The sequence below is a fragment of the Ostrea edulis genome, chromosome 2 (assembly GCF_947568905.1).
Source record: "Ostrea edulis chromosome 2, xbOstEdul1.1, whole genome shotgun sequence".
In the NCBI taxonomy this organism is placed as follows: domain Eukaryota; kingdom Metazoa; phylum Mollusca; class Bivalvia; order Ostreida; family Ostreidae; genus Ostrea; species Ostrea edulis.
This window is the reverse complement of record NC_079165.1, coordinates 106,154,004-106,167,242: the sequence shown is the minus strand read 5'-3', so window position 1 is coordinate 106,167,242 and position 13,239 is coordinate 106,154,004. Positions and strand designations below refer to the sequence as shown.

Below are 13,239 nucleotides of genomic sequence, written 5' to 3'. Positions count from 1 at the left end.
TCCACAAACTGATTGACCGAGTGTACTAAACTTTAATATCAATGTTGGATCAGGCATATACACAATACAGGAAGACAAACACACAGAGAAGGAGGATAGCATTCAGATTAAGGAAGATGTTGAACTTGAAGCTTATGTATAGTTTATTTCTCATTACATCTTGCACTGGGTCCTTGCTTTTCTGCCGCCTTTGAGCCTCGATCTCTCTTTTCTTCTCCAGATTTCTGCGTTTGATCTCCTGAATCTTCTGTAACTGTTGATACCTCTCTTTCTGCCTCTCTACCTCTTTTAACCTTTCTAGTTCTTTTTGTCTCTCCATCTCTTTTAACCTTTCTAGTTCTTTCTGTCTCTCTATTTCTTTTAATCGTTCCAATTCTTTCTGTCGTTCTATTTCCCGTTGTCGTTTGAGCTCTCGTTGTCTCGCCATTTCCTGTTCTTGAATCCTTTCTAATTCATTGGCCTTCTCCACCTCACTTTTTCTCTTAAGGAATTCTGAATGGATCTCCAGTGACATATCGCTGGCATATGAACTTTCTAAAAACCAAAGATAGTGTCAACAAATACAGGGTTTACGTTGTAGTGACGTATAGTTAAATTTTATAGTAAAATAGGTTCTAAGGGATTTACACTACTATTCTAAGAACACACACTCGATTCTTCCAGGTAAACTGCAGATATATAAATTTGGTCATCATACCGATGTCTTATCTATTCATTACAACTGACAGATTTTCTTTGGGATCTATTTAATCAATCATCTACAATAAACTTTTTCGGTTATTACCCCGGTATGGTTTAGAGGTTATGCCACACCTTATGCATTTCTTACAATTTCGCAGGGTGAAGATGACGAATAGTGGATCAGTGAACCCCTATAAGGAATACATAATAGAGAGTTGGGAGCACACGGCTCCCTGGACATACCAGAGGTGGGATGAGATTCCTAGGAGGAGTAAGCATCCCCTGTCGACCGGTCACACCCGCCGTGTGTCTTATATCTTGATCAGGTAAACGGAGTTATCCGTAGTCAGAATCAAGTGTTCCAAGAACGGCCTAACAATTGGTATGGAACACGTCAGACAGCATTAGACCCAATGCCAAGTTATATTGGCGAAGTAGATAGTTATAATGACCATAGAATTTGTGAAATACTCAATGGTGTGCTATATGGTATAAGACTTTCTCATTTAAAACTGTGTACGTCTCGCGAATTGTTTCAATGATGATAAAAGGGAAAGTCAGTGGACGACCTAGAGGGATGTTGAGTTTACGTGGATCGATACTCCAAGAGAGGAGTATGGGAATTGAATTTCTGGAAATTCGTTACTGGAAAGGGTTACTTTGTACCATGTTGGGGGAATGCAATTTCACTTAATTTTGACAGAAAATGCATCATCTAAGATGAAACATCCACCCCTTGAATATATTTTGGATCCAACCCTGCAGTTATGGAACTAGACTTCTTTTAAATACTTGTATTTGTCCTTACTTTTTACTCTTATTCTTTTGTTCCTTAGTTCCACCGTATGTTCGTCTGCCTCCGCAGTGTCGTCCTTTGGATCGGTCCCGTTTTCCACCATGTAATCGGTCACTGTGTTCTCCGTTTGACTAATCCTAATTACTTTGTCAAACACAGCGTCACGGTTTGACTTGGTTCTCCTAAGAGTTGGGCGTTCCTTTTCAAAAGGAATGGATTCATTCGACTGATCTTGAACATGGCTCATTTCATCTTGGAATTCAATTTCTTCGTGAACGATATTCACATGTTCCTCAACACTCTCGTCACTATGGTATGCCTCATTTTCGAAGTCTTTCATAGGATAAGATACATACTTGTCTTCACTTTGCTCTTCTGATATTTCATCATCCAAGACAGATTCTGGAACATATGGTTCTTCCTTCGGTGGAGGTCTTACGCGTTCGACTGTCCAGAACGTTAATCCTTTTGTCTGAAACGAAATCACAATTAATGATATCTAGCAGGTACTAGATAGTCACTGCAAAGGTGAACCATGATGTGCTGAAATGCGAATTTGGGATATAGCTACTCGCTCACCTCTTTGTTTTTGTTTGGTTTCTCTAGGAGACTAATGAATACTACTACCAAAGCCGTTAGAACCAGAAGCATGGCGGCAAAATATGTAAAATGGACCTTGGCAACAATAGCTGGACGATTATCTGGTTGTCCACACCCTGGAGTGGGATACATGAAGTCTAACACCATCCTTATTAGCCCGCTTATCTGACCCACCGTCATGCCCCAGAAGGCGCCCTGTAATGAACAATGATGGACATGGTTATTGAGAATGCATAAACCAATAGCCATCTTCAAATTACCATCTCCTGAAACGTACTATTTTACCTTTTCAGTCACCCTGGGTACAAAAATAGCCAATAGAAATACAGAACAGATAGGCGGAGCTATGTACCCAGTCAGAGCTTGAATGTAGAGGAACAGTTGTCCTTGTTGAGCCGCCTGAATCAAGGGAATCCATAAAATACTAATACCGACCAAGAAAACCACAAAGATCCTGCAAATACAAGATCAGGCATTATTAGAGTTTGTCGGAAAGCAAGAGAAATAACTCCTGTTTTATTCCTGAGAACATGCACTCACTTTCCGACAATCAGCTGCTCTCTCTCAGTCACCTGTCTCCGCAGACGTCTCCATATGTCCATGGTGAACACAGTGGCAGCGCTGTTAAACACTGACGTCAGTGAACTCATCAGAGCAGCCATCATAACCGCGATCATCAAGCCACGCAAGCCTGGAAAATATCTACTGGCATTGCTAAAGTTGCTACAGTGATTGGGGATCTTGGGACATGTTTATTCAAAAATGGAAAAGACATAACAACATTTCATGTGGTAGCTACAGTAGATCAAAACAACTTTATGGTTGAAGGAGCGATGTATGACCGAGACATCTCCGTTTTATACAGTGCAGCATACTGTGGAATCATTAGAATTCGTGGGGCCTCAATTTTCGTGGAATTCGTGGGTACCTCTCACCCACGAATTTACATCCTCAACGAATATACAATATATATTATATATATACAATATATATTACAAATATATAAATCCACGAAATTACGTCCCACGAACCCGTAAAAATTCAGCAATCCACGAAAATTGGCCCCCACGAATTTAAATGATTCTACAGTACTGGTGTTTGTCGTAATTGATACCAAATAAAAAAAAAAGTCACTTTCAGACATTTTAGGATTCTGTTGTTACAGAAATATATGATTCCTATAAAACTAAATATACAGACTTATCCTTTCCTACGAAACGAAATAAATCACAACGATAAGAATGCTATATTTTCCTGGATATGGAAGAAAGGATTTGTGGATTATATTTAAGAGTTTAATTATTGTGCTATTCCTGTACATGTATTGTATTTTACCGGTCCCTCCTGTTTGCACGTTTTTGCAATCCTAAGTAAAATCTCAGTCACAAACGGATCTTTGCAAGACCATAATCAGAGAAGATTTTAACGTTACTCCAGGAGAAGAACCTTTAGAATGGGATTAAACCAGTAGCGATAGCTTAGAGGAAAAGTATTGGATTCGTAACTGGTAGGTCGTCAGTTTGAATCCCTGGTCACACCAAACCTAAGACCTAAACATAGGAATCACCGATCTTTCGGACATGGCCTTAAAAACGGAGGTCCCATGTCACGGCAGGCGGTGGCACGTTAAAGATCACTCACTGCTACGGCTCTGATCACTAAATTGTAGAAATTCACCTATTGCTGGTGACGTATCAATATGAGGGAAAATTCTCGATGGGACGTAAAACAACCAACCAATATGCTAAACCAAAGATGTAAAAATAGAACTACAATATTGAAATATGATTTCATAAATACCGTGTTACAATGTTCATCAAATTCAAAATTTGCTCTTATTTCTTGGAACAAAGAGAAGAAAGGTATCTGTGGGTTGATTAGCATTTTGATTGTTATCTTGTCATAGATTAGTAAACCTGTTGGAGCTAATTCTAAAATGAGCCGTGGATATGCAATGTTGGAGCAACCAGAGGGGTTATCACACACTTCCCTACAGGTATCAGGATCAGCACAGCCCACTGTATCTGTAAAAACATACTATCCTCTATTATAATATCATTAATCTTATCTGTAAAGACATACTATCCTCTATTACAATATCATTAATAAACGACAGAGGTATTGTGAAGCACACAGATTTTAGTATTACGTACCTGGAAATAAAACTCTACTGATCATCCCGGGCATAATGATGAGGAACAGCGGTAAGAACTTCAAATACCCGGCCATTATAGTAGCTCCACGCGCATGCCCAATATTCTTTGCTGCTAAGGTACGTTGAACAATAACCTATGGAAAAAAGAAAATTTTAGCTGTAAATTTCTAATCTTTCTGAGACATAAATGTAGTGTATTTTTAATCGCCACTTATACCAAAATGGAGCATTTCAGCTTCTGATAAAAATTGCTTAGGGAATAGTTTTAGGTAGTTTTACCTGATCTGCGCACCAATACCACATGGATACAAATGTTGATCGTATTAGGACACCAGGCCATGGTAGGTCAGAGGTCAAAGGATGTCTCAGAATGTGGAAAGCGTCTGAACGAGGCAGACCACATTTATGACTGGTCAAATGAATATACGTCATGTTCAGGGTATCAGATGCGTTTGTGTTGTTTGAGTATAACATTACATGTTTCGTTGGAACTGCTTCGAAATACTTAACCATCAATGCATTTAGACCCCCGACTTTTACGAATGCTACAATAGATAAAGAAACATAACTGTACCTATATGACATTATACATGGTTACCTGGACCAGGTATGACATTATGTAAGGTTACCTGGACCAGGTATGACATTATGTAAGGTTACCTGGACCAGGTATGACATTATGTAAGGTTACCTGGACCAGGTATGATATTATGTAAGGTTACCTGAACCAGGTATGACATGATGTAAGGTTACCTGGACCAGGTATGACATGATGTAAGGTTACCTGGACCAGGTATGACATGATGTAAGGTTACCTGGACCAGGTATGACATGATGTAAGGTTACCTGGACCAGGTATGGCATGATGTAAGGTTACCTGGACCAGGTATGACATGATGTAAGGTTACCTGGACCAGGTATGACATTATGTAAGGTTACCTGGACCAGGTATGACATTATGTAAGGTTATCTGGACCAGGTATGACATGATGTAAGGTTACCTGGACCAGGTATGACATTATGTAAGGTTATCTGGACCAGGTATGACATTATGTAAGGTTACCTGGACCAGGTATGACATGATGTAAGGTATGATGAGCTGTACATAAATCTGTCTTGACATTCTTTACTTACCCAAAATGGCCAAGATGACGGAGCCGATGAGCATGATGATGGTCTGTAACGTATCGGTGAAAATTACTGCTGCTAATCCACCTACAATGAAACCATAGTCAGTATGATACTGCCGACAGGTGGCGGGCTATACCGGTTTCCGTCCCCGGACAATATCCTTATAGCGTCAAATTCTTACCCACAATCGTATATATAGCAGTGACCACTAATATGGCTGCTATTGAAATATAGATATTCCATCCCAGCGACTGCTGGACAAACACGGATCCTGCATAAATATCAACCTGAAAAAGAGTGGAAAACAACAGTGTCTTCAATTCATAGTTCTCAATATCATATCTCTTTAGTAAACGACTTTAAAATATTCCATTGACTGCTAATTAACTAATGTCTATGTTTACATTTCATTGATTTTGCCTTTGACGTCTCTACCAACTGAAATGATGGTCATTTCCTCATGAATGTGTGCAATGCGCGTAGGAATCTTGATAAATATAGTGCGTATATTTTAACGGCTGGAAACTTCTGACAGAAATGAAAGTAATATATATATATATATATATATATATATATATATATATATATATATATATATTTGTGTGTGTGTGTGTATATATATATATATATATATATATATATATAAAATAAATTTCATTTTTTGGGCATTAAACAGCAACGATTCACGTCAACATACTTTCACTCGCTTCGTGAGGTATGCTAGTGTAAAGTGTCGCAGTTCATGCCCTCAAATAAAATTTATTTTTTAAGACAATTACGAATTTAAACAAATCTTACCGATATTTTAGTACATATGTACAGAAACAATGACAGCACACTGAGATAGATTCTGAGACGGCGTCCTCCGAATCGTCGGGACAGGTACTCGGGCACGGTAAACAGCTGAAACATTCACAAATGATGTGAATTGCAAATAGTGATGAATCAATTTCATTTAGAAATCCTTAACACAGATATTGCAATAACATTAAAGTGGGGAAACGAGACTACAAAACTCATATTCTTCATTGATTCCCCCCACATTTGACACAACATTTAACAAAGGTGAAGATAACGAACAATGATCAATCTCATAACTCCTACAAGCAATACAATATAGATAGTTGGGCAAACACGGACCTCTGGACACACCAGAGGTGGGATCAGGTGCCTAGAAGGAGTAAGGATCCCCTGTCGACCGGTCACACCCGCCGCGACAACTTTTACGAGAAATAGAGAAAATGATTAGGATGGAAGGTGGAAGATGTTTACAAAATAGTTAATTAATTATTAAGTGAAAAAAGGAAGAATTTTTAAGTAGAGAGTAACCTTTAAGAAACCTTGCTACCGGTACATTTGAACCCTCACTACCTATATTTCCACAGATCGGCAAAGGTAATCCTCTTAGATACTCAGTAATTATATTTAAAAGGACAAAGAATAGATATTAAGAATTAGTATGAATAATAATGATAATATATAGAAAAAAATCTGATATTTAATTTTCTAGAAAGAGAGCTATTGTGAAGATCTGTTACTTCTCTTATAACCTGACTGACAAAGTCAAGTACTCAGGAACGATTAAACATCCGTTGTTGATTTCCATCCAGCCGGTGATAAAACTTGACCACTGACTGGATATTTATCTCAGCTGCTGAGCATGGTGGTAAGTTAGCCCGACTTTGACATAAGTAATACCCGAACTATCATATGGAGCTGTCATGTCGGGCGATTGTAATGATATCATTTCGTCATCAACAGAGTGCGTATGAATCTTGATAAATATAGAACGCTCATTTTAACGACTGGGCAGTCTCACCGAAATGAAAGTGGAATGTAAATATAAGAAATAAATGTCAAAAGTACATGAGAGTATGAACTGCAATGCTTTACGCTGACATACTTTTCACGAAACGCTATGCTGGCGTGAAGCATTGCGATTTATGCCTTCAAGTATCTTAAAAAATCAAAATTTATTTCTTGAATATTCTAATTCAAAAAGGTAATATTGCACTAAGGCTAAGGACTAGTGGCAGATGTCATAATTTTTCATTCTTACCCCAGATGACAGATACACAGGCAGGAAGACCCATCCTAGCAGAAGAAGACAAAGCGCAGCCTGTAGTCAAATAAAATACCAGGATTATACCATCGTTTTCATCGGCAGTCTAATTCATCAGCTGTTTTCACAATATTACTTACACCCCATTCAAACGCGACTACAGCTATTCCACCAGCTGCCCCACTACCAGCAAGACCGACGAAATGTTCGCTTCCAATATTGCTTGCGAATAATGATGCACCTATCTGAAAAGGACGAAATATTGTACAGTTATCTGTATGACAAACATAATTTTTGGTTTTACATTATAACGAAGTTCAATCAAGTCATACATCTATTTTGACAACATTTTTTGTACAATGATAAAAGGAGCGTTTTAGTATTTTGAAATCAATTTGTTTTAGTTTAAACATTACTTACATTAGATATATGAAAAGTTTATAATGATTGACAATCTAGCTGAGACCAGAAAACTGGAATCCAACTTATTATAAACAAAGAAATCAACGTGAAATTAATGATGTGTAATAAACATCTCTTTCTTAAATTCGAACACTACAAATAAAGGATAACTTCTTGTTATCGGTTTAATCCTGGATATATCAGATATTTGATGCAAAAACGTATCTCCGTAAGGATTTTAAGAAAAACTTTATATAAGTTGCTGATTTCCCTAAGCATGATATCTGAAACTTTATGACATATTAAGATTATATGAAGGTCTGAATTAAATAGGTATACATAATGCCACGCCCACTACCACTTTAGATTTCCCAAGGAAACATTGAATTTACAGGAAATGTCTCTCAAAAGTGCACAAGTAGCTGATCACCTTACGTGTGCTATCTGAACATTGGTGAGATATTGAGATATCAAAATTACTCCGTGATATGCGTATATCACTAAATCTAATACAAACTCACAAAGTTCTGCTAATGATTTTCATTTGAGACTTAAAGGTCAAGAGTAATCTTCATAGAAATATATCAGAAGCTGATTTCCCTGAACATGACATCTAAAGACTTATGTGCGCATGCCTGAATCAAATATGTCTCTAATGCGAAAGTCCAGATGTGAAAGGTTGTCAACGAGTAAGTTCAAGTAGCTGATTTTCTATAAAAGCATGAAATCTGATATATATACAAGGATATCAAAATCACACCTCGTCCTGAATACACCTCTGAATTAATTTCTCCGCATTACAAACACTAAACTAAGTACGATTTTCAAAGGAAATGTGAAAGTTAAGAGTATTTTCCATCAAAGGTATGAATGTCTACAGACCGAGATATTAAACCACCCCTTTTCGTGTACATGACCCTGAATTGATTATTTCGTTAATCATGATATCTATAATTAAATAGGATCTCCATGACAACATATATTCATCTTCAGATTTAAATGTCACTCATCATGAAATGAGTATACATGTATTTATGCATCTATTTTTCTATTTTACACTCAGCTTGAAAGTTTATTCGCATTTTGCGCTACACAGGTTAAGTAGCTGGTGAAATCAATCATAATGTTTTGAATTACAAAACATATTCTGATATGAAAAGGATCCATCGACTTCTAAATAAATCTGATAGATACTGATGGTCAAACCCATCTTCACTAGCCTAGTGTCCATTCGCTTTAACGAAGATGGTTCAAGTCCAGTAATGTGTTTCTTGTAGCTAGGTGTCAATAATCATTGTCCTCATTCCTTGTAGTAACTTGTAGTATCTAGCTTTTATCACTGTAAGTAGTTAGCTACTGATAGCCACCGTTTCTCTTTCTAAATACCCAGTTACTAGTAGCTGGTTACTACTAGCTAACTTTATCGATCTGGATATGGCAGAAGATTTTCAAACTATTTCTTGTGAACGATATTTCTTTATAACCGGGTTTCCGGAGTGTGTATTTTACTGTTTGTATTAAGAACACTGGAGTATGTATTTTACTGTTTGTATTAAGAACACTGGAGTATGTATTTTACTGTTTGTATTAAGAACACTGGAGTATGTATTTTACTGTTTGTATTAAGAACAATGGAGTATGTATTTTACTGTTTGTATTAAGAACAGTGGAGTGTGTATTTTACTGTTTGTATTAAGAACACTGGAGTATGTATTTTACTGTTTGTATTACGAACACTGGAGTATGTATTTTACTGTTTGTATTAAGAACAATGGAGTAGGTGTTTTACTGTTTGTATTAAGAACACTGGAGTGTGTATTTTACTGTTTGTATTAAGAACACTGGAGTATGTATTTTACTGTTTGTATTAAGAACAGTGGAGTGTGTATTTTACTGTTTGTATTAAGAACACATGGGGTATGCTTTTACTGTTTGTATTAAGAACACTGGAGTGTGTATTTTACTGTTTGTGTTAACACTGGAGTATGTATTTTACTGTTTGTATTAAGAACAGTGGAGTGTGTATTTTACTGTTTGTGTTAACACTGGAGTATACATGTATTTTACTGTTTGTATTAAGAACACTGGGGTATGTATTTTACTGTTTGTATTAAGAACACTGGAGTATGTAATTCACTGTTTGTATTAAGAACACATGGGGTATGTTTTTACTGTTTGTATTAAGAACACTGAAATATGTATTTTACTGTTTGTATTAAGAACACTGGAGTATGTATTTTACTGTTTGTATTAAGAACACTGGAGTATGTATTTTACTGTTTGTATTAAGAACACATGGGGTATGTTTTTACTGTTTGTATTAAGAACACTGGAGTATGTATTTTACTGTTTGTATTAACACTGGAGTATGTATTTTACTGTTTGTATTAAGAACACTGGAGTATGTATTTTACTGTTTGTATTAAGAACACTGGAGTATGTAATTCACTGTTTGTGTTAACACTGGAGTATGTATTTTACTGTTGTATTAAGAACAGTAGGGTAGGTATTTTACTGTTTGTATTAAGAACACTGGAGTGTGTATTTTACTGTTTGTATTAAGAACACTGTAGTATGTATTTTACTGTTTGTGTTAACAATGGAGTGTGTATTTTACTGTTTGTATTAAGAACACTGGAGTATGTATTTTACTGTTTGTGTTAACAATGGAGTGTGTATTTTACTGTTTGTATTAAGAACACTGGAGTATGTATTTTACTGTTTGTGTTAACAATGGAGTGTGTATTTTACTGTTTGTATTAAGAACACTGGAGTATGTATTTTACTGTTTGTGTTAAGACTGGAGTGTGTATTTTACTGCTTGTATTAAGAACACTGGAGTGTGTATTTTACTGTTTGTGTTAAGAACACTGGAGTATGTATTTTACTGTTTGTGTTAAGAACACTGGAGTATATATTTTACTGTTTGTATTAAGAACACTGGAGTGTGTATTTTACTGTTTGTATTACGAACAGTAGGGTAGGTATTTTACTGTTTGTATTAAGAACAGTGGGGTATGTATTTTACTGTTTGTATTAAGAACAGTGGGGTATGTATTTTACTGTTTGTATTAAGAACACTGGAGTAGGTATTTTACTGTTTGTATTAAGAACACTGGAGTATGTATTTTACTGTTTGTATTAAGAACACTGGAGTGTGTATTTTACTGTTTGTATTAAGAACACTGGAGTGTGTATTTTACTGTTTGTGTTAACACTGGAGTATGTAATTCACTGTTTGTATTAAGAACACTGGAGTATGTATTTTACTGTTTGTATTAAGAACAGTGGGGAATGTATTTTACTGTTTGTATTAAGAACACTGTAGTATGTATTTTACTGTTTGTATTAAGAACAGTGGGGTATGTATTTTACTGTTTGTATTAAGAACAGTGGGGTATGTATTTTACTGTTTGTATTAAGAACACATGGGGTATGTTTTTACTGTTTGTATTACGAACACTGGAGTATGTATTTTACTGTTTGTATTAAGAACACTGGAGTATGTATTTTACTGTTTGTATTAAGAACAGTGGGGTAGGTATTTTACTGTTTGTGTTAACACTGGAGTATGTAATTCACTGTTTGTATTAAGAACACTGGAGTATGTATTTTACTGTTTGTATTAAGAACAGTGGGGTAGGTATTTTACTGTTTGTATTAAGAACACTGGAGTGTGTATTTTACTGTTTGTATTAAGAACACTGAAGTATGTATTTTACTGTTTGTATTAAGAACACTGGAGTATGTATTTTACTGTTTGTATTAAGAACACTGGAGTATGCATTTTACTGTTTGTATTAAGAACACATGGGGTATGTATTTTACTGTTTGTATTAAAAACACTGGAGTATGTATTTTACTGTTTGTGTTACCAATGGAGTATGTATTTTACTGTTTGTATTAAGAACACTGGAGTATGTATTTTACTGTTTGTATTAAAAACACTGGAGTATGTATTTTACTGTTTGTATTAAGAACACATGGGGTATGTTTTTACTGTTTGTGTTAACAATGGAGTATGTATTTTACTGTTTAGAACACTGGCGTGTGTATTTTACTGTTTAGAACACTGGAGTATGTATTTTACTGTTTAGAACACTGGCGTGTGTATTTTACTGTTTAGAACACTGGAGTATGTATTTTACTGTTTAGAACACTGGGATGTGTATGTTACTGTTTGTGTTAACACTGGAGTATGTATTTTACTGTTTAGAACACTGGAGTGTGTATTTTCCTGTTTAGAACACTGGAGTATGTATTTTACTGTTTAGAACACTGGAGTATGTATTTTACTGTTTAGAACACTGGAGTATGTATTTTACTGTTTAGAACAGAGTATGCAGTGACTTACCGGAAACCACGACATGGAGCGACCTGCCAAGAAGTATCCCTTCGTCGTATTTCTTTCTTTTCTGCACATAGACTGAAAGGTACGTTTATAAAACCAGTCATCGACGATTATTTCATTGATGATAAGGTTTGTAAAGTTTGACAGTAAACACACGTTCATATTTCACTATTCCACAAATGATGCGACCCTCATGTGGCATGAAATATACAAAACGTGCAACACCTTTCATCCCCACCCAAATCTCATCCCAAAAAAGAATGCTGGGCTTACCAAAACTCCAACCACCATCACAAATGCGAAATACAAGCTTAGGACAAGAATGTCCACCCAGTTGTCCAGCCCGACCTGCTTCATGGTGTCCACAGGAGTATAAAGTGTGGGAAATACCGGTCAAAATATTTACAATTCCCCTACACCCTCATTGCAGCCATTTATCTTCTCTCAAAGTTCATTTGATTAGATAAAGGAGAGCCCCCTAATCCGGCGCTTAATAGACAACGAATTTAGATATGACCTATTTGTTTATTGATCAAGACATTTCACATACACGTAAAATTTTCATTTAGCATAACATAAGTCAGTAGACTGCATGCGATGAATGGTTAAAACAAAGACCGGGGGGGGGGGGGGGGGGGGGGTATGTATCTAACCAATCATTGCTGGCTGCAGTTCAGTAGTTTAACATAATCAATAAATACTAGATGTTGTGGTAATTTCGCTTGCTGTTAATTTAAGCATCGACTTGAATTCGCTAATCGCCATTAAATGATACAGGAATGTTGCAATGTTAACCTTGTTAGGCATTCGTTGCATGGCAACGTGAAAAGGGCCAAAACAAACAGGACGAAAATATCTTAGTGTACCATGTCAATATTCCAGTGTATGATGTCATTAACTCAATGTATAACATCACTATCCCAGTGTATGACGTCAATATCCCAGTGTATGACGTCACTATTCCAGTGTATAACATCACTATCCCAATGTATTGTATCAATATCCCAGTGTATACAAGCGGTAAGAAGACTCGGACATGGATCGACGCAAAGATCGCATCA

General features: G+C 36.2%; 1 protein-coding gene across 1 annotated transcript; it reads right to left on the bottom strand.

Moving 5' to 3' along the window:
* Positions 1-12: 12 nt before the first annotated feature.
* LOC125679327 (sodium/mannose cotransporter SLC5A10-like) lies at positions 13-12,680 on the bottom strand. Its single transcript, XM_048918452.2, has 15 exons — positions 12,452-12,680; positions 12,182-12,253; positions 7,566-7,670; positions 7,423-7,482; positions 6,162-6,266; positions 5,545-5,650; positions 5,367-5,447; positions 4,512-4,777; positions 4,231-4,366; positions 3,994-4,101; positions 2,618-2,768; positions 2,363-2,531; positions 2,057-2,272; positions 1,490-1,949; positions 13-534 (listed from the first exon to the last, which is right to left on the bottom strand). The coding sequence occupies exons 1-15, from the start codon at positions 12,533-12,535 to the stop codon at positions 50-52; spliced, it is 2,604 nt and encodes an 867-aa protein (XP_048774409.2). The 5' UTR covers positions 12,536-12,680; the 3' UTR covers positions 13-49.
* Positions 12,681-13,239: the final 559 nt, after the last annotated feature.

Bases quoted from the DNA above. Each gene is read 5' to 3' on its own strand.
- LOC125679327 (XM_048918452.2), bottom strand. From the start codon at position 12,535: ATGAAGCAGGTCGGGCTGGACAACTGGGTGGACATTCTTGTCCTAAGC. The intron at 2,532-2,617 runs GTGAGTGCATGT...TTGTATTTGCAG, and splicing joins GAGCAGCTGATTGTCGGAAA to GATCTTTGTGGTTTTCTTGG. The intron at 2,273-2,362 runs GTAAAATAGTAC...TGTTCATTACAG, and splicing joins TACCCAGGGTGACTGAAAAG to GGCGCCTTCTGGGGCATGAC.